The 22301-nt window shown below is 50.2% G+C and overlaps 1 protein-coding gene across 5 annotated transcripts in view; it reads right to left on the bottom strand.

Annotated features, from left to right (window-relative positions):
- Ube2f (ubiquitin conjugating enzyme E2 F (putative)) overlaps window positions 1–22301 on the bottom strand; it is a 39969-nt gene that overhangs the window by 7108 nt on the left and 10560 nt on the right. For 3 of the 5 annotated variants that reach the window (XM_004868397.4, XM_087209543.1, XM_087209542.1), the window contains 4 exons: window positions 20276–20305; window positions 16657–16722; window positions 6077–6144; window positions 2066–2136 (listed from right to left, as the gene is read on the bottom strand). In XM_004868397.4, the coding sequence (XP_004868454.1) occupies window positions 2066–2136; window positions 6077–6144; window positions 16657–16722; window positions 20276–20305 (235 nt within the window). The remainder of the gene's footprint in view (window positions 1–2065; window positions 2137–6076; window positions 6145–16656; window positions 16723–20275; window positions 20306–22301) is intronic. The other 2 variants (XM_021247282.2, XM_021247283.2) reach the window with 2 other exon arrangements.

Here is a 22301-nt window from a genome sequence, read left to right as displayed (position 1 = left end):
CGGGGAGCAAGGACCACTAGGCCATGAGAGGGGCAGTGCTCCAGTCGCTGTGGAAGTTCTAGCCTGGCCTTTGCAGATGGTGGTCCCAGCAGAGAAGCATGTATGCAGACATCCCAGCAGGAGTTCACTAAACAAAACAAGGATACCCGAGGGTCTACACCGGAAGCTTGGACTCCAGGACCAAGGGGCTGAAGTGCAACCACTAAGATTCTGACCTGGGCTCTCCATCCTCACATGGAGCCTCTGACTACAGGGCAGGCACAGAATAAGGGCCCTGCAGGACTAAGCAGCCCTTTGAGCAGGGCCCAAAAGGACAACAGAACTGGGCCAGGCAGCCTCTACCTACAGGAAGTGCTCCGGAGTCCCAGAAGGCACATGTGCTGCAGGGTCCTGTGGGGAGAACCTGGCAGATGCTCTCTGCTACGTGCGGTGAGCTGGGCCTCAGGCCCTGGGCCCAAGAGACCCAGAGGTCAGCTGCAGACCTGGCTGCTGGTCAGGTCCAGCCAGGCTCATGCCCTCTGTCCTCACTGGGCATCAGTGACCCAGCGTGGGACTTGGTAGGGATAAATCCCTGGCAGTTAGCTGAGAGGGCCAGGTGGAAACACAAGCACACGTCAACACAAGTTAGGTGCAGACCGTGTGGCTGAAGGCCCAGTAGCAGGTGTCCACACCTGTGCGCCCTCTAAGCCAGTGCCTGCTGTTCCCGCCATCTGCTTCCGTCCCGTGTGCGCCTTTCTCCGGCAGCCAGTGAGGCTGAGAAACAGCAGATGTGTTTCTCCTGCAAATCACTCATGCAGCCAGCACTTGTTTCCAGGGCCAGAGCCCATCTCTCTCCTGAGTGCTAGGGGCTACTTACACGCAAGGATATTCATCCAGTGAGCTTTCCTCTTTCTTTTGTGCTTATGGATTTTTGCTGGTTTTGTGGTAATAGGGCTTGACCCCAGGGCCTTCACACTGAGTTGCATCCCCTTCCCTTTTTAATCTTGAAACAGGGACTCGCTAGTTGCGCAGGTTGGATTTGAACTTATGATCCTCCTGCCCCAACCTCCAAGAGTGCAGGGATTACAGGCATGTGCCATCACGTCCAGCTATATTTTTTATTTTAATACAAACTGAACAATGTTTCCTTTAAGGTTGGTGGCTTTTGTATCAGGCTACCACCTACTCACTGCTGTCATCCTCTGCTAATCATCCGACTTCCTAGAGGCCAGTAAAAGCGAGGCCTGGCACTCCCACTGTGGGCCCAGTTCTGACCAAGGCAAGGGCCACACGGAGAAGCTAAGTGTGGCAACCCCGGAGCTGGCCAGCACGTCCTGGGACAGGGAGAGCCAAGGGGCTTGCCACCGCTGGGGCTGGGGCCTATGATCCATACTTACAGGCAGGGAGGGCACAGGAAGACCCCTTGGGAAAAGGCATGCCTGTGGAAGTCTGTGTGTTCACCACCCATAAACGTGAGGGTAAGGTAAGGAAATGACCACATGTACACAGATGCAGGAGGCTGGGGCCACGGGCTGCACTTCTGGGACAGATCAGAGGCCGAGGGAAGGCCCCCAGCAGCTCTGGCTCCCCACCAAGCTGACTGGAGGGGCTGGCAGCCCTGCAGAGCTGAGAACTGCGCCAGATCATGGCACCCTAGGCTGGCTGAGAGGACCCCACCGGGAAGCCCACCCCCTCCGCACCACGCCCTCTACCCCCTCCCACCCTGCCTCCAGGGGGCTTCGTTCCAGCTGCATCACCGCCTCACTCCGCACAGGGACAAGACACAGAAACAGAAAGTCCAAATGCTGGACTGACTTTAAAACCGACCAAGCACCAGCACATCCTCAGTTTGCTACCACTGCACCCCCGGAAGTGGGCCGTGGTGCCACCACCTGCGCACCAGGGACCTGCAGGGTCTGCAGGGTGCCAGGCACAGCAGGCCAGAGACGGGTCCTGGGGCGGGACCCAGGCCTCTCCTGCCTTCTGCCCGTCTTACACTCCCCTCAGCTAAAATCCGCCCCACAAAGGCAACTTGGGCTGTCACTGAAGGAGGTGTCCCAGCGGGAGGGCAGAGGAAGACACTCACCTTAGACATATTTCCCCCGTCTCTGTGATGTTGGGGTGCCAGATCCTGGTCAAGCATTTCACCTTGGGAGGCTGCAACACAGAGGGTCTCGTGGTGAGGACCGAGTCCAGGCCCCGCCCGCAGCCTGCAGCCCCGAGTGCAGCCCGCCCTGCTCAGGCACCATCTCCGAGCCCACAAGGCTGCAAGATGAGTGCGGGACTCCGGCTGTCAGTGGGTGTCTGCAGGGCACTCCAGGACAGAATCCCACACCCACCTGGCCCCGACTCCAACCAGAAGGCCACAGGTTGCTCTGTGCCTCAGTACTGAGCCACAGCCGAAAATCACTACTCCTTGCAAGAACACCCTGTTCCCTTGACTGAGGTCTTTTTTTGTTTTTTAGGCAGGGTCTCACTACATTGCTTAGGCTGGCCTTGAACTCGAGTTCCTCCTGCCTCAGCCTCCCAAGCACTTGGATCACAGGTGTGTGCCATCATGCTGGGCTTCTTGGCTGATGATTTTGAAGATGCTGTTGCTACATACATTTTCCTAGACAGGGTCTTTGTCCATTGTATACTCAGAGGAGGAGGAAAGAATGAAAAGGAGCTTGTGGGGATGAAATGTTCCAGTGACATTCCCAACTTGGTGTGTTTGGATAAAGGTCTGATCTACATTCTTTTCAGAGACAACAAAAGTGAGAGGAAAGAAATGTCTACACACGATACATAATATGGTATTTAACATACAGTGATACGTTAGAGTACACGATTATACAGAGTGTGTATAATGGCACAAACACGTAAATCTAAATCATCACACGTCTGCTTTCACCCTCACTCCTCCCCAGAAGCGCCCCCCTGACTGCACGCACGGCTCTGGGGCTCTCTTCTGGCCACATGCACCTCCTTTTCCTTTCCGAGAGGAACTGTGTTCCCCTTGCTTTCCCACGAACCCAGCCACTCGCTCACTCGCTTGCTGGCTCAGCTGCTCTCTGCTCTACCTCAGCCCTGCTGTCCGCGGCACCTTGCTCAGGCCCTGCAGGAGACGGCCCTCCTGGGGTGCAGAGGAGCTGCTGCTCAGGAGCCCTGGCACTGCCAGTGCTGCTACGGGGTCCCATATCACAGCAGGCTCCTGGCCGGTGCGCAGTCAGTGTCCGCACCTGGAGGACCCAGCGGTGTGGGCTGGGGCAGCAGGCTCCCAGTCCCGTGCGACTCCATTTTATAGCTTGCGTCTTCTTCCGTATACTCCCTACAGCTTTTCTAGTGCTCTTTATTTATATAAGGCATATACTTTCCCAGCCCCTCCTATGCTTTCTGATTTCACAAAATCACGTTTCCTCCCAAAGTGATGAAACCTACTGTGCAAACGTACGTGTCTCAGGGCTCGGTGGGAGTGTCAGTCCATCTCACACACTCATTTGCTTTTAGCAAGTAAGGGACGGGAACGACACTACTTCTGGGAGCGAGGCCTTGTGCGGAGGGGGAGGGCCAGGCTCCAGGCCACAGGACAGTGCTGCAGGCTAGGCTGTGACTCGACCCCGACAGCGACAGGAGGAGGCAGAGCAAGGCCAGCTCACCTCCCTCCCCGCCACGGGCCCCGAGTCTGGCTGGTGTCTGCCCTAGTCAGACGGTGACAGACCCTCCTCTGTCAGCCAACACCTGTGGCACACAAGGTCCTCCTTAAATGTGGTCCAGGAACACGCAAAGCTCCACGGTGGAAGCGTGGACCTGGACTCCCACACTGGTCTAACTTGCCTGCAACCCTCCCTGGCCCATACTTGCCACCGCAAAGCGTCCAGGCCTGCGTCCCGCATCTCCTTCGGGCTCGTGTCTGTGGCCAGGCCCTGGCGTACAGCTGGTTTAACACGCGAGGGACAAATACTGCATTTCCAGTCCACGAGGAAGAGGACGCTGTTCAGTGTCCCCCTCACCCACTAACCACTTGAAAAACAAAAATCCCTGCTTTGACCTTTATTCCAGACCCATTCAAATGAAGCACAAAAGACTGACCTATAGAAGTACCAGAAAAAACCACAGATGACCACGTTGGCGTCTGAAGGGCCACTTTAGGCATTTCATAACACGAAAAACTCATGAGGCGGACATTTCACTACAGAAGTGAAACAAAAACTTTGGAGACTAATAAGATGACAAAAACAAGAAAAAAATTATAGCAGAGCTAAGAAAATTTTTTAAAAGTTTCTTATTCTGTATATTCATTTTTCGTCACTTTGTTAAGACAAGATCTTGCTATATGGCCCAGGCTGGCTTCAAACTTGCCATCCTCCTGCTTCAAAAAAATGTGGCACAGATCCTCTGTGGTCTGCAGGGTGTACAATACCACCAGGCTTTTTACAGAAAGTCTGATTTATACCCAAACTGGCCAACTAGTGCTCAATGAGAAAGTCTTGGCTTAACCAACACAGTGGAGTGAGCTCTTGGTACCAATCCGGTGACCGCACTGCGTCATGTCATGATGGGCACCGCCTGGCCATCGGCTCAGGGAGCCAGGGCACAGGCACTGAGGCTCTCGGTGCACACAGCCTTGCGGCTGCCTTCCGACAGGACTGCTCTCTGCAGAGGGCGAGCAGGGTGTGGTTCTCCTAGCTCAGGGCCCACGGCAGACCTGCTAGTTGCACTGACGAACATGGTGTGTGTCATACCCAGGAGACCTGCGGCCCTTCTCCTGACCGGCTTGTCAGAGGCACCCCAGGACCTGGGGCACCACAGGGCCGCAGCGCCCTCCTAGCTCCCCAGGGCACCAGTGCCCCTTCCCTCGGCTACCCACCATGCTGGGGAATCATCACTGACAAGTCACCACCTGCTGCCACGGTCACCTCAGCCCCTGCGGCCACCCCCAGCCGGGCAGGTTGGGTCACACACTAGGAGCCCACTCTGCAAGTCCAGATGAGTTGGGGACTCCGGCACTCAACTCTGCACCACCCCAGGCTCCCGAGGAAGGGGAAGGGGAAGGGAGGGTGCAGAGGGCCTGAGCAGAAGCGCGGCTGGAGCTAGGCCCTCCAGGGCCTCTGTGCTGAGGACATGGGCTCTTCCTCCTCCTGATGCCAACCAGCCCATAATTGGGAAGGTGTCCCAAGGGGGAGAGGACAAATGAGAGAGAAAGATGTAACAGCATGTGGCAGAGCTTTGGGCCAAGCCCTGCATGGAGCTGTCCCTGAGTCCGGCACATCTCGTTTCCCTGCTCAGGTGTGGGGAGCCGTCAGGATCTTAAATTCAGCGGTTCCTCAATCCCACCCAGCCGAGATTCCTCATCTTCTCCCCATCATCCCCTCACTCCAGCTCTCCACCCATCAGCCTGGCCAATCTGCCTCCTTGGGGCAAGTCCTCACCCACACCGTGAGCACAGTGCACACGTCCTGCCACCCAGAACACCCACAGGGGGAGGACAGCCGGCTCTCAGCCATTTTGCCTGAGCCACTTCCAGCTGTGCCATCTGCATCCCTCCCTGGAACCCCACACACCAGCTTCCTGTCCGCTAGGTGTCTGTGCTCACCACGCGAGTCACTGTCAGCTCTCTAGCCTTTCTCTCACCTCCCCAGTGGCTGTGCGGTCCCCCAAGAGCAAAAGGAATGTGGCGGCATTTGGAGTAACCATTACTGAGACAGGCCATAGAGGGATGGACATGCAGTCTGGGTGTCAATTACTTGCTATTCCCTGGAATTCTAATGCACACATTTCAGACTTCTGGAATTTTGGCTTATACCATAAACAAAACCAGTGTTTCAAATTAAAAATGCCTTTTTTCTTATTTACCAAATAGGACCTGCATACAATACACAGGCAGACGGCCTGGCATACAGTACACCTGAGCCTGTGTTTATCCGCTGAATGAACCCATTTCTGTAGTGAAACTCTAAAATTCTGCTGACAAATGGCATTCAAGACAGGAACACGTGGGGTGCGTGCTCACCCCCCGGGGACATGGGCAGAGGCAGCAAAGGCCCAGTACGGGTGACAGGCCCAGGGGCAGGCATCGCCAGGTTGGGGAAGTCGAGCTCAAACCCAGGCTACTCACCACCATGTTGTACGCGTCAGGAACTTCAGTTTCAAACTGAAACCTTCCTCCCTGGTAGTAACCCTCATCTATCAGAAAACAAAACAAAACAAAAACAAAAATTCTTTTAAATTAACAAAAAGGAGAGAGAAAAAAAAGCAAATGCTCAGTTAGGAAATGGCAAAAGGAATCAAGAGGTTAGAACTAGTTCCTTCACAGCGAGTGAGTGAGCAAGCATGCGGGGCCCCTCCCTACGAAACCCCGGGCTGGGCCCTGGCTGCCCCCACCTACCCCCTTTCCCGGGCAGGGGACCCCAAGGGGAAGCAGAGAGAATTGCTGCCTCAGTAAGTGCTTGGAGCAGTGTCAGGACAGAGCCAGCCCTTGAGGGCACGCAGGAGGATGTCCAGCCCCCAAACCTGCAGACCCCACAGGGCAGCCCCTGTTTGGACTAGGAAGTGCTGCCAGAGCTGCTGCCAGCAGAGGATGCACCGGTATGGAAGAGCCTGGAAAACTCCCAGCTTCCCAAGTGGCACAATGAACGGCATCTTTAGAACGACAGCTCAACCTCCCCCAAGCACGGACAGCCATGAACACATCAGCCGTGTTCTCTCTCACCTCGTCCCTCAATGTTTATTTGAAAGGGACACTGGATAGCAGGCCGCCAATACCACACAAATCACTAAAACATTCTGTTCCCTCACGAGTTTTAAGACATTGACCATCAGTTAGAGGGGGTACGACCTTGTTTTTACTCTTTGCCAATCTGACACAAGAAAAATACTACATCTCTCTGATTTTACATCCATCTGCTGCACCCTAGTGATGCTGAAATTTGTATCAGATAATTGGCCATTTCTCTTTTTTCTTTTAATAACTTAATTGCTATTTTTTCTTTTTTGATACCAGGGATTGAACTCAGGTCCCTGAGCTTGCACAGCAAGCAGAGAAACCACTGAGCTAAATCCCCGGCCCACTTAATTGCTTTTTAAACTGTGGTTACTGAGATATTCATCTTTTGGCTATCATTTTTCGTTAAAGGCTCTTAAGAAAGTTCACCTTTGCCTTCTGTATGTTTTACAAGCAATTTTTCTTAGTCTACCCTTTGATTTCACTGGTCCTGAACACTAGTTTTCCATTATAAAAAGCCAGTCTTTCTTCATGGCTTTTGTCTTTGGACTCACGCTTTAAAAAGGTCTTTCCCAACAAGATTATGCAAATGCTCTCCTATATCTTCTAGTAGCTTTGTGGTTTCACATATTACATTTAATTAATTGATTCATTGTGAAGAATAAAATGGTGTTTTCTAATTGGTTGTTTAACCATCCCTACAGCATTTATTATTCTGCCTGCACTTTGATATGTATACTTCTAATTCTTATAAACACCCCTGGATTTGTGACTGATAGGATAGTCTTTGGAGAAGATACCAATTTGGGAAAGTGTTTAAGTAGATGAGAACTTTCCAAATAAGAAGCACCTTAAAACAAAAGAAAACAAAGAGGCACCTCGAGTTCTGTTTTAGCTTTTGGTTTTTGGCAATGCTGGGGCCTGAGCCCAGGGCTCCCACAGCCTAGTGAGTGCTCGACCAGATCTACACCCAACCCTGGGGTGCCACATACTCTGACCTGACCCCTATGGCTGGGAACCTCCTGTTTAGCAACTGCAAAGCCTGCACCCATGGTATCGCCGCTGCCGCAGCTGTGGAGGACACTTGGTGGCTCTGCACTGTCCTCTCAGGAGTGACCCCACTGCACACGCTAGGTCTGTCCGCAAGGTTGTGCCCGGCCCCCACCCAGCTGTACCACGTATTCTCCAGCTCACTTTCAACTCCATGGATTAAACACGTTCCAACTCCGTTGCCCACCAGATCCAGAGATGGTGTCCCAGCGAATTCTCAGTAATTGTATCTTCTCCTAACTCTTTGAAAATAAGAACAGGCAGTTCTGATTTCTTTCTTTCATGAAGCAAATGTCTGAGGAAAAGACTTCTGCTTCTAATCTGCTTACTCATCACTGACCTGGCCCAGAAGCCCACTGTCCAGCTTGCAATGCGGCAGGCAGCGCCCAAGAGCAACTCCTGCACTGGGCTTCTCATGTGGACCCAGGGGAGAGCGTTGCCAGTCCCCCTCCCAGCCCCACACTCTGCCCCTGCACCTGCTCTGCAGGCCGCGCTGCCCAGGGGAAGGGATAGCCTGGGCCTGATCCACGGGCTCTACACCAGCATACACACAGCACAGCACAGCACACCACAAGTCTAGATGGCTGACTCCACGGACTCTCCGTGGTTTCGCACTTCTCAGCAAGCCAGGGTTTGAAATGCAGGATGCAGGGAGGGGGTTCCTGGCCCTCCTTAGAGGAACTACTCTTCCCTCCACTGTGCTTTGGGGTCCACTCTCTCTTGCCTTTGAGGAACCACACACCAAGCACTCATGTCCACCTTCTCCTTGGAAAGTTCTGTTCCAGTTTCGGAGAATCTCCTTGATGGTACAAACACTAGAACAGAATCCACGTCTGGACGGCCAACTTCCCCCAGGCTCCCCTGGAGTGAGTCACCGACAGCGCTCGCAGGCCCGCAGTCACCCCACCCTCCCACCAGTTTCATGACCTGGCTCCTCATGAGCAGAAGGTCACCTCTCCACAATGTCCCTTCGATGCTCTGCTGCAAGGCAAGCGGAGTGCCTGTGTGGAGTGCCCGGAAGACTCCACAGGCAGCGCACACACAGCTGGGGCCTGGAGAAGGACAGGATCTGGGGCACCAGGATCTGGGGCACCGGCCTCACTCAGGCGTTACCACCCTGAGCTCAGCTGGGGGGCTGCTGGGAGTGGCCTGGCCAGGGAAGCGGGTCACGGGGGAGGGGGTCTCAGAAGTGACATCTTTCTGGGCTCCCCACCACCAGCAGGTGGGCAGTTTTCCTCTATCACGCCAGCTCTGCCTTGGAGCCAGTTAACCAGACCGAGACCTCTGAGACTCAGCAGAATGACCCTTTCTCCCATCAGCCATGTATGGCAGATATCTGCCCCGGAAACAGAAAGGTGACTAACAGCAGCAAATCCTCCGAGGGCAGAGGCCTGGGCAGCGTCCTGGCTGAGGCGCTGGAGGGCTGAGCCTTCCCTGTCTCACACTCACTTCTGCAAGGGCTGACATGGCACGGGAAACAGGATCTCAGTTTACTCTGGAGGTTCCAGAGTTGAGATACAGCGCGGTCTGGTGGCAGGGCGACTACAACTTCCCTTAGCCACTTGCACCCCTACACCACTATGAAGAGCGTGTAGAGCTGAGCGGAGGGTGCCAATGTGCTTCTGCAGGGCACCTCTGTACCCAGTCAGTGCCTGGCTCCAGGTCTCACCTACCTACTGGAACCACAACTCACAGTGAGACCTGGCACAGTTGTCTCACAAATCACACTGCCCTGGCAAGTGACTGACTCGTCTGATGGTAATGCACTTGGCAGACATTTCTGATAACCTGAATGAGCTGAACCTGCCAACCCCAAGCTTTAGATGAAACCCCAAGGCATGTGCCAAGATTTATTTCGATACTATGTTGGTAAAGGACTTTCACAGCTCTGAGTATTCAGGTAAAGCAAGATGCTCTGGAGGGAAGAGCAGCGCGGAACCAGTTTCAGCTGATGGGACTTGGTGCCGTGGCCTAGCTGGGTTTAATTTTGAGTTCAGCTTTGATGTCCAAGGACAAAAGACATAATAGTAACACCTTCCACATAGCCTGATTCCCATGAACAAGTGGTTCTCAGCATTACATCTCCAAAAATGAATGAAGGAACAAGCTGGTGGTGAGCCCTGCGGTCTGACATAAGGTAGCACGCATTCACAGACGGCAGCAGCGTCAGGGGAAGATGCTGATAATCACCCACCGTCACCCCAGACACAATGCAGGCATGATTTTAGGTTCAATAACATCAAAATCTGCAAGCCACAGTTTAAATCCCTCCCTTCTTCCACGAGTACTGGATGAGTCCTACTACATCCAACACTGTCCTAGCCCTGGGGACATAGGAACAAGAGACAACGCCTGCTCATATTCTAATGCGAAGGAGACACACAAGTGAATCATACAACAGGTGAAAGAAGGAAAGGGGTGGGTAGGGGAAATCTTAGCAAAATAAAGCAAAAAAGGAAATAAAAGGGTAAAAACTGAAAGGGAGGTCTAGGGGTTTAGCTCAGTGGCAAAGGGCTCTCCTACCATGTGCAAGGTCCCAGGTTTGATTCCCAGCACTGGAGGACTAGACTGAAAGACAGGGATAAAACTATCTGCAGATGGCATGGCAGTCACACAGAAAACTCTATGGAATCTACAAAACAGCTACCAGAACTAAAGGGAGGCTTACCAAGGTGGTAGGACATAAGGTCACTGTACAAAAATTGATTATATGTATTAGCAAAGGAAAACTGAAACTGAAGAATATAAATCATGTTCATGGAATGGAAGACAATAATGACAAAGGCAATTCTCCCCCAAACTGGTCTACAGCAGAGCCACTGCCGTCCCAATCAAAATCTAATGGTAGAGTTTGACAAGCTAACCCTAAAATGTGTAGCAACAGCAAATGACCAAAAAGAGTCAAGATAATTTTGAAAAAGTGAACAACGTTGAACAAGTCAGAAGTCACAGTAGGATTTCAAGATTTACTACAAAGCCACAGCAATCAAGACAGAAACATTTGTATAAGCCCAGGCCATGGAACAAGGGTGTAGAAAAGACAGAGTCCAAATATTAGTCAAGTCATGCCAACACAGTGCCAAGGAATTCAGGGGAAAGAGCCTCTTCCGCAGATGCCGGGACAACCAGAATCCAAATGGGAGAAAAACAGAAATTACACCCTATCTCGTATCATGTGCAAAAATTAACTCAAAATGGATCACAGACCTGACTCCATATGCTAATTTTAGTTGTGTTGCTGAAGCGAGCACCTGACTCTATATTCTAAAACTCTAAAACGTATTCTTCAATTTTTAAAAAGGAGGAATCTTTGTACATCTTAAGAGATTTCTTAGGATGTGACAAGCACCAAGTAGTCTTACCACTTTCTATAGCAGCAATACAATATAAACTCGTCATTTTCTGTGGGTCATTTACTGTTTTCTGTGTTTCACTGGGCTAAAATGTCAGTGTTGGCAAAGTGTCACCCCTTTCCGGTAGCTCCAGGCAAGAACCCGTTTGCTGGTAACTGCAGCTCGGGCTCCCTTTCTCCACTTTGAAGACAGAGCCTCACTGCTCTGCCTTGTTCCTGTCGTCACACCTCCTTCACAGACCCCTAAGGACCCTTTCACTACAGCCGGCCCATCCACTGGGCAACCCCACTGATCTTCCTGTCTGAAGGCCACATGACCAGCCCGTCAGGCATCTGCAGCTCTCCTGTGCCATGGGACATGACACTCACAGGTTCCAGGGGTTACGCCAGGGCGATCTTCAGGGGCGGTCATTCTACCTGTTCACTATCACAAAGAACAAAATCATACGCTAGATATTACCAATATTAATTTTAAATTCCTGTTCTGCAAAAGACAGATGCAAGAGGGCCGGGGATTTAGCTCAGTGGTTTCGCCGCCTGCTGTGCAATAGCAAGGACCCGAGTTCGATCTCCGGTACCAAAAAAAAGAGACAGATTTAAAAAAATTAAATGTCACCAAGTAGGAAAAATATCTTTAATACATGCATTTGATAAGACTTACACTTTGAATAAAGAAATCTTGAAATTCCATAATAAGAAAAAAGTAAGTTGAAAAGGGGAAAGTAATCGAACAGACATTTCTCTAAAAAGGAGCAAGTCATTATGGAAACAGAAATTAATCCCATTACACACCGGGCTGCACCCGGGACACTGACTGCAGGGCTTAGACTCAATGCTGATGGACACGTGGAGCAGCCAGCGGGACTGATGCGCTCGGTGAGAAAAGGAGAGAAAAAGCCACTGCTGCTTAAACGGAGCCACCTGTGGATCAGGAAACTGAAAGAGGGCTGGTCATTTTTTTAATTGCTAAAAATCTTAAACTTACTTCATACTCACTTCAGGAAGCCTGAGCATCCCATAAAAGAAACTGATTAGGAGCTGTATGCTTGACAGGGGCAGGAATCAGCATAGGAACCGACAGTAACAGGGTGTGGTGGCACAAGCCTATATAACTCCAGTACTCAGGAGGCTGAGGCAGGAGGATCTAAAGTTAGAGGCCAATCTGGGCAATTTATCGAGTTCCTGTCTCAAAATTTAAAATTAAAAAAGGCCTGGGGATGTGCTCATCAGTAGAGGCCCTGGGTTCCAGTCCCAGCACTAGGGAAAAGAGAAAGCAGATAAGCCATGTCTGTACCAGTGCTGGGGCTGTCTACTCAGCATCACCCCATTCCAAGAAGAAGTATCAGAGCGACACAACCACATGGAGCAAGAAGCGCTGCTGCTGCCGCCGCTGCCGCTGCCGAGAACTCAGTCACATTCCCATGCCCAGACAACAGGAGGGTCGCCATCCGTTACCTGTCAGAAGACTGTGGGTGGGTGGGGCTGCTCCTCCTCACGCTGACCCCTCACAGCGGTCCCTCGGTCTACATGAAAGCTCTGTGCGCAGAGAGCCGGGGACCAACATGCAAGTGCACGTGTTAAAACCTCCACTCGACACGCTGAGGGCCGGCCGCACTTTAAACCTTTTGGGGTCGCTACAGGCCCTGCAGGTACTAGTAGAAGAGAAACTCCCAAACCACTTCCATATCAGGCCATTCTAATTTTGATGAAATGGGCAAATTTCTTGACAGAAAAAACAATGAAAGCTGACTTAATAAAGAAACGTAACAGATGGGTGACACTCTATGTATTAAATGAACTGAACTCAGTTCCTTCCTGGCAAGAAAATGGCAGCTTGGGACTGCTGGTGAATCGGTCCTACCTAACCCTGAAGGAGGCAGTGAGGCAAACCTACACACACTCAGGAAAGAAGGGAGCACCTATAATTCCTAACTTACTCCACCACTGCCCTGATGCCAAAATCAGACAAAGAAATTACATACAAGTAAGAAAAATACAGAACAACATTCTTCATGATGACTGACATGAAAATCTCTAATGAAATACTACCAGACTGAACCTAGCAATCTTTTAAAAAAACGAAACAGGATAACTCATCATAATCAAGTAGGGCTCACTACAGGAATAGAAGCCTGGTCTAACGTTTTAAAAATCAGTAGGGGGGGGGAAATCAGTAGGGGGCCAGGGATTTAACTCAGTGGTGTCGCCGCCTGCCTCGCAAGTGCAAGGTCTGGAGTTCAATCACTGGTACCAAAAAAATAAAAATTAAAAAAAAAAAAAATTCAGTAGGGCCAGGCGTGGTGGCACATGCCTGAAATCCCAGCAGTCGGGAGGCTGAGCCAAGAGGATGCCAGGAGTTTGAGGCCAGCCTGGGCTACATAGCAAGTTCAAGGCCAGCCTGAATTACAAAGCAAGGCCCTGCCTCAAAAAAAAGTAAGCATGAAAAAAACAAAGCTGGGTGTGGTGGTAGATGTCTATAATACCAGCACTCTGGACAGTGGAGGCAGGGGGTGTCAGTTTGCGCTTAGCCTGGCAGCTTAACAACTGAAAATAAAACATATTTACAAAAGGGCCACGGATGTAGCTCAGTGCCAAGGCTCTGGGTTCAATCCCCAGTTTCATGTGCACACACACGCATACGGGTGCACACACACATAGGAAAACAAACAAACAAATAAATAAAACCACCAGTTAATCACCCTGGTCATCCCAAGCCCCCCAGTGACTGGGGTTTTCCAGCGCCCACTGCAGACTTGGAAAGCTGGGCCTGTCTTTAGGGTCTTGTTTGGTTTTGTCTCACTTTGGTATTTTCTCTTTTCCCCACCAACAAATTAGATTCCTGTTTTTTCTTTGAAAAGTAGATTTATTCCCAAGCATGAGGGACCATATCAAAACAAAAACCAAAGAACTGAAAATGCTGCCAAGTGTGGACAGGGCCCAGCAGAGCAACCCTGCGAACACCTCCATCACACACGTTACAAGTTTGGAACCAGTCGGTTTCAAAACCCCTTGTGTCACGCATGACCCACAGTGAAAGCATTACTGATGAAGCTATCTCTAGACTCTGCAGTACTAAGGAGCGGGACTCCAGAAAGCTTTCGTAAACACTGTGACACTAGGTAAGTTTTGGAGTTCGCAGATCTCTGCCACAGTTCTCTTGATAACCCAAAACCAGGGCCCACCTCGGTGTCTGGAAGCAGCGCTGAGCACACAGCTCAAGGTGACAGCAATGTTCCCAGCGTGCACTTGCTACAAATGTAAGTATTCACAGGCATCAAAATACACTTTTTTTTTTTGTACCAGGGATTGAACTCGGGTCCTTGTGCTTTCAAGGCAGGCAGCGGAGCCACTGAGCTAAATTCCCAGCCCAAAACTACACTTTTTTATCTGAGGGCTAGTGAATAGCAAACTAACGACTACATTCCACTTTCAAGAACCATGATTAGAACAGCAAACATGCTGCCATCTACATAACCTTCATAGTCACAGCATTCGTGGGTTTCAGGTTTGTTAAAGGGGGCGGACAATACTCACTGGGAAGTAAGACTCTACAGAAACCCTAATGACAGCAACAGCCTGCAAGAGCCAGGCTAGGCTGTTCATGGCCAAGGGCCGCAGAACTCAGGCTCAGCTCAGCCCCAGGGTGCGCTCCGGCTGGCAGAGGGAGAAACATTCACTATGAGCAGTGAGTCTGAGGATGCTCAGTGAACAGGGAACCGATCTGAACCATGACAAGAATCTCTGGAAATGCCCGCATTATGTAACAGCAGGTACATGATGCTGCACATGATGACGTCCCCAGTGGGGGCGACCCTGCGTCTCTGAGGAAGCCCACAAGTGCTCAGCAGCCCTGAGGGAGCAGCAGAATGAGTGCTATTGCAGGAAGGCTGCCAGAGGACGGGATCTTCCCCACTGTGTAGCTTCACAGCTTCATGTCCCCTATCTGGAGTTGCCAGGCCCCTGAACTCTCTGTTTCTAAGGGCAGGGCTCTCAGTACTCTTGTCTCTGGCCACTTGGTACCAGACCAAATCTGCACAGGTCCTAGGGCCCTGTGTAGAACCTCCCTGAGTACACCTTAAAATCAGGCTTTATCCTGTTATCATAAAGCTTCTTACAAAGGAGGCAACCCATCCTACCTCAGAAGAACAAGGCTACAGGCTCATTACCACAGATCAAAATTCAGTATTTGCTCCCACTTTTGTCACCGAACATTTTTTTTTTTTTTTTTTTTTTTGGTACCGGGGATCGAACTCGGGCCCTCGTGCTTGCAAAGCAGGCGGCGAAACCACTGAGCTAAATCCCCAGCCCTGCTCCCACTTCTGAATCAGCTATTGAGTCATCATTCCTAGTCCCCCGCTCCCTTTCCATCCCCAAATAACATAACACCCTCTACTTCCATGCCCAAAGTCCGAGCCTTCATTTTTTTTTTTTTTTTTTTTTTTTGCCCACCTCAGCTCCAAGTAATAACCTGAACTTTACATCGCCAAATGATGGCAGAAACATCTGTGGACTGCCTCAAAAACAGCTGTGGGAGCCGGGGGTTTAGCTCAGTGGTGCCACTGCCTGCCTTGCAAGTGCAAGGTCCTTAGTTCAATCCCCTGTACCAAAAACAAAACAAAACAAAACCCCCACAAAAACAGCTGCGGGTGCCCAGGCTTGGCCCGCTATTCCAAAAGGTCAGCCACTCCCGCCTCCACTGACTGCCACGTTCTCTCTCAGCATCACTTTTGGACAAATTATCCCTTACTCTCACTTTGTCATAAGCCTCTGAGCGATTTTCATTCCCTATTTATATCCTGAAGGAGAATGACAGCATTCACCTGAAGAATACTCTCAGGTCCTCCAGGGATACTTCTGAACCTTCGGCCTTCAGACAGCAAACGGGAGACAGGACAAAAGGTGGAGCTTCCCCCTCTGTACCTGTTCACAACATCTGTGCCTGCCTTTCTTAGAGAAGTGTCAGACTTCCAAGAAGCCCTCTGGTTAGTTCCCTTTTCCTCCTTTCCTGTCCACCCCCCTGCAGCATCAACTTCCTGCCACCCACTGCTGAGGTCAACGTTGCCAGAAATCTGTGAACTCGGGAGCTGAGCCCTAACTAGAAAAGCCACAAGCCCTCCCTCCTGTGCTGTGGTCTGGCTTGGAGATATGCTGCGAGTGGGGGCCTGGGGCCCAGGCCCTTATCGGTGCCGGGGAGGACAGCTGGTGACCTGCACTGTCCACACGCTACCGATTTAGTCCTCCCGCTGACCCAGGAAACAGGCTGTCCCCGCTCAGAAGGTGGGGCTGTGACTGGGAGGCCAAGCTCGCACTGCTCCAAAGTGGGAGGAAATCGGGCCCATGCAGCTTGAGAGGCCCACGCTCTGCACTGCTCACTAACAGCTTCCGTCCTGACTGACTCTAGATGCTGAGCTGTGGGTACTGAATCCCTCCTGTCTCCACACAGTGTGGTTCACATGAAATGCCTTAACTTTTTAAATCTAGGTTATAATCCAAAGATTACCAATTTGGGCAGACTTTAAAACTTTGCTGTGTGAAAACACTCTAGCGTTAAGTACAGAACAGTACTGATTACCTGGGGTTACGGTTAGCTGAAAGCAGTGCAGCTTGTTTGGATCGGGAAAATGCACTTTACACGTACCTGCAAAAGAAACAGCACATCAGCAGGCTGGCGGCAGCGGTCTGCAAGCACCAGTGACACACAGGTGCCCACGTGGCTGCAACAGAAGCTGCCGGCAGATGCAACTGTCAGGCCAGACCAGGGCCTTCCCATTTGTGTGTGTCTCTCTCTCTTGCTCTCTCTTTCTCTCTCTGGTGTTTCACGAATTAACCCCACAACAAGACACTCTCCTTCAACCTTTAAGTAGTCACTAAAGCAATCCCTCCCACTCACTTCAAGGGCTCTGCCCTGTATTCTGAAAGAAGAAATCACGCCCTCAGGCAGACGTGCCCTGCAAGCACATCTTCGCCCTGCTGGCCCGGACGCACTGTTCGGGGTGGGGCGGAGGGGCCCTGGTCCCACACCACAGGGGCGGCTGCCACAGCCACACCTGCTCTCCACCCTATCTATAAATTCAGACTCTTCAATTCACCTACTATTTTGAGACAAGGTCTTGCTGCATAGCTCGTGCTGGTTTGGAACTCACCAGGTAGCCCAGACTGGCTGGGATTACAGGTGTGCTCCACCATGCCCAGCTTACTGACTATTTCTAAGTTCCACTGAAAATATTTGCTCAGTCTTACAATGAGAAAAAATTTCAACATGATTAGGATAATCCAAATACTGAGTCAGAAGCACCTCGGAGACCATCCAATCCCACACCCTGACAAGGGTGGCTGACGGGAGGGCTGCCAAGGCTCACTGGCACTTGAGGCCAGGGCCCCAGGCAGCACCCAACTCACAGCTGCCCTCCCAAGGCCGCACTTCTGCCTGGCATTCAGTGTCGTGCGGACACAGGACACGAGACGTGTGAGTTAGAACAAGCCAGCACTGGGGGAGGCTTCTTTTCCAGGGGGACAGATAACTCAGTCTAGAGGGACAACAGCAGTCTTAGAGGATACACTACCATCTTCCCTACTTTAGAAGGAAAGAAATTTGTGGCTAACAAGTTCAGGACTTGCCCCAAACCACACATTTACAACTGTGTATGCAGCCGGGTATGGTGGCACATGCCCGTTTTCCCAGCACTTTGGGAGGGTGAGGCAGGAGGATTGCCAAGTCCAATCCCAGCCTGGACAACTCAGCGAGACTCTCTCAAAATGAAAAATTTAAAAAGGGCTGAGAAGGATCTAGCCCAGTGCAAAGACCTTAGGTTCATTCCCCAGTGCCACCTCCCACCAAAAACCCCCAAACTGTGCATGGAGAACTACATATGGGCTCCATTTCCATCACCTGCATTTGGAAAATGTAAATGTCATATATCTCTGAGATACACATAAGAAAATCAGATGAGGAAGGCTTGGGAAGTCTCTCGACAAGGTGAGGCTGGTGCAGTCACCTGCTACTGAAGGCTACTTCTCTCCTTGGTGTCTCCTAATAAGAGGCACATGTGGAAGCCAATCCCTCTGAAAGAGACTGGCCCCCCAAGGTGGACTACAAATAATCAGACTCCAGAAAAACTCCAAAAGTTTTAAAGTTTAAGAATAGATAAACTCTAAAAAACAAACGGTAAAAGTCAGGTTTTTGTTATAGTTCGATGCAGGAGCTTTATCAAAACTCCAGGAATAAGCTTTTCTTCCCCTGTGTATAGACAGGTGCTATCTCAAACCCTAACGATATTTCAGTCTATCTGAAAGAGACATTTTTTACTTTTTGCCAAGAAGCTTCTATGCACTTGCATGTACAGAACTTCCTCCTAGCTCAGGATAATTATTAAACAACACAGCCACAAGGCAAGTTATTTTGTCTTGGTAAATATTTTAGAAAGACTGCTAAGCAGATAGTAAATATTTAGTCTCTGGTGGCTTGTTTCCTGTAGAATAAGGAACTTCAGACTTTTAGAAAACACATCTGACCTTATAAGCTAATTTAGATTTCCTACCTCTTTGGGGGAGAGGACAGGGAGAAGGAACAAAGAGAAACGTTAGCATGCTGTCTTTCATCTGACACCTAAGACACAGGGATAGGAAGATGAGCCATGTCTTTTTCAATCCTAATCTGTTTAGTTAAAATCCCAACTTTAAAGCCACTCGTGAAGTTGTTGTTTTGTGCTAGTGGGGACTGAACCCTGGGCCCCTGCACTGGCTCTATCTCCAGACAGGCTCTTGCCAAATCACTAAACTGCCCGGGGTGGGCTTGAACGTTAGCTCTGCTTGCCTCAGCCTCCCACAGGGCTGGGATTACAGGTGTGCATTACAACACCTAGTTTCCAGTTCTGTGTTTTTAAACCACACTCTATGGGTAAAAAACCAAACAATCTCTGGAAGATTCACGTTCCAGAACAAAACAAACCACCGTAAGGGAGAAGAGCCCACAACCTTTAATTCGAGATGCACATTTACACACGTTCAAGCCAGGAGCTGGTGGGGAGACGCCCCTTGGTGGCCAGCAGAAGGGCTGCTCTCTTTTCCTTTCTATTAGGGACTCATCCTAAAAGACACCAGCAGAGAGAAGTGCAGCGAACCTGCCACCAGAGTCAGGATTTGCCAGTCTCGCTTTGTCTATCCTACCCCCGCCCCAGTCACTCATTTTAAAGCATATCATTTCACCTGTGAACACTTCAGTGGGTAGAAATTTAACCCCTGATTTAGGAGACTCCCAAGGCAATACCTTCAGCTCTGAGTTACAGAGAGGACATTGAGGGCAAGCAATCCAGGGACTTCCAGGCCATTCTGACCGAGACTCATGGTAAGAAACACGCTTTCTATCACAACCCACTCTTCCCACACAGAATAGTTTTCCAAGGAACATGTACTTACCCTCACAGAGCGACTGACTTCATGGTGCTCAGGAGCTGCAGCCCCTTACCTTCCCACCCTCAGCAGCAGTGGAACTGCATACCAAAATGCACGTCCTCCAGCCCTCATCCGCGCCCGGGAGCACCGACAGTTCGCCACATCCAGATACCCTCAGCCTCTGAGCTACTTCTAAACCAAGCAGGATTATAAAAAGTTCTAGCACGATACAGCCAGTTTTCAGACTTTGGTGGCCTTAAGAAATAGTTTGCGAGAGGATGAGTGGCAGAAAAAAGACTCTGACACCTATGATATAAGTGCATGGCCTAGTAAGGGCCTCCCACGTGAGGCTGCAGTTGGGCGGGTGGGGGTCTGGGGTCCGGGGCCTGGGGCGGCACAGACCAGGCCAGGTGACCCTTGACTCCGGATGGAGGTCACGCCATCAGCCCACCTCAGACACGTGTGCTTTCTGGACCAAAGTGGCAGCACTGTCAGGAACAAAACCAGGACCATCTTTTAGTGATTCCTACACCTTTTAACTCAAAGAAGACAGGGGCAGAGCACATGTGGAAGAGGTCTGAAGCCTGCACACACCTCTGCATTCTGCACACGACACCCAGAGACCCTGCAGAGTCCTATTCTCATTATGTCCTCCAAAAATTCTTTGTACACAAAATAAAAAATTTCTAACACTAAAAATAAAATAGGTTTTTGCTATGAAGGTCATTAAAACATAACACAAGCTTTTTTCATACAATTACCTTACAGTACTTAATTGTGACTAAGGAGGCTATACTTACAAGGTAAATTAGCTTCAAGTTCTGCAACCTCTGTAAAAACAAAGAAATTATGGTTAATATTACTCTTCATAACATTACCAGTTCTAAATTACCAATCTCTTCTCAGATACAGAGGAAAAAAGTAAACTGGATGAAACAAAACCCGACCTGGATTTACACTTCAATCCAGTGATGGGGAAGCTTTTAGCGCTTTCAGTGACACAAACAGCCTGCTGCGGCACGCGTGCCATAGGTTCGCCACTGCTGCTAACCCATTAGCTGTTCTCAAATGCACACGGTGAAGTGCAGAATGCCAACAAATACAACTCAATATAGGGGTTTGAAGGCTTAAACATAAAACCCGAAGCTGTAAGACCCCTGGAGAAAAACTATACATGGAGTAAGTTCTTTGACTTGACCTTAGCAATGATCTTTTGGATATCATGCCCAAAGCTTGGGCAACAATAACAAAGTGAAAATAAGTAAGTGGGATTATTAAACTGAAAGGCTGCATGGGGAAAGAGAAGCCTACAGATTGGGGGAAAACATTTGTGTGTCACACATCTGGTAAGGGATTAATATCAAAAACATAAAAGGAACTCATACAACTCAATGGCAAAAAGCAACCTGAATATAGGCAATGGACCTGAACAGACATGTGTCCAAAAAGACATAAAGCAACCAACAGGTTTACGAAAACGTCTCATTATCACCAAGCATCAGGGAAGCAAGGAACAAAATCGAAGTCTCACTATCTCCTCACACCTACCAGGGTGGCCATGGTAACAGGAGGGTGAGGAGAAAAGTGAACCTTTGTAAGCTACTGCTGTGAATGTAAATTAGTACAACCATCGTGGAAACCAGTGTGGACGTTCTGTAAAAACCACACAGTGGAACCACCACACCATCCGGCAATCCCCTCTCTGCGTATGTACTCAAAGGAAATGAAATCAGCACCTCACAGAGAGCTCAGCACTCCTTGCAGAGCTATTCACAACAGCCAAATAGGAAGCAAGCACCACGTCTATTGGTGGATGGACGGATGGAGATGTGGTAGAAACAGAAACATTATTCAGTCTTAATGAAGGAGCTCCTGCCTTCTGTGACAATGGGATGAACCCCAAGGACATTCCGCGAAGTGAAATAAGTCTGTATTGAAAGAAGTACTCTGCACGATGACACAAACACATGGAAGCGAACAGTCCATTACGCAGAAACAGAATATGACATGGCAACCAGGGACCCGGGACAGGAGAGTGCAGTGGGAGCTGGGCAGATGGTGGTCAGAGCACAGCAAGAAGCAATTCCATAGGGTGCATGGTCCAAAGATCCACCGTGGCCATGTGCGGAGAGGGAGACAAACTTGCAATCAGTCATTATGGACAAATCTATCAAAGCACTGGGTTATATGGCTGAATAAATTAATTACAAGCTGGGCGTGGTGGTGCACGCCTGCAATCCCAGCACTCAGGAGGCTGAGGCAGGAAGATTGCCAAGAGTTCAAGGCCAGCATGGGCTACATGGTGAGTTCAAAGCTACCCTGAACTACATAGCGAGACCCTGTCTCAAAAATTTAAAAATAAATACTAATAAAATTAATTACAAATAAAAAGGCTGTAGTCTGGCAAGGTGGATCAGGGCACATGCCCCCAGTGAACAGGCCAGCAAAGTCCTCTGTACCTCCAGCCGGAAGAATGTGGGTCCTGGGGCAGGGAGATTCCCCTAGCTGGAGGCCAGGTGGAGGCTTCTGAGCCAGGCTTAACAGACTCCAGTCCACCAGAGGTGGGAAAAGACAGTATCCTACACAGGTTAGTCAGCATTGTGCAAAAGCAGAGACAGAAGAGCACAGAAACCAGAAGGTATTGGTGTGAGCAGAGCAACAGTCCAAACACCATGGCAGAAAACGGGACGAAGCAGGAAGATACGGGGAGATCAGGAAGGAGTCCACAGGGACTTCTTGACAAAGGTCCCTAAGCTTGGCCTCAAGAGGACAAATGCTGGGCAACAGACACCAGCCGAGGCAGAAATGCTGGGGCCACAGCACACT

The sequence above is a fragment of the Heterocephalus glaber genome, unplaced genomic scaffold (assembly GCF_053883595.1).
Source record: "Heterocephalus glaber isolate CG9 unplaced genomic scaffold, H.glaber_assembly_v1.0 deba00001004, whole genome shotgun sequence".
Classification (NCBI taxonomy): Eukaryota; Metazoa; Chordata; class Mammalia; order Rodentia; family Bathyergidae; genus Heterocephalus; species Heterocephalus glaber.
This window is presented reverse-complemented; position numbering and strand designations above follow the sequence as displayed.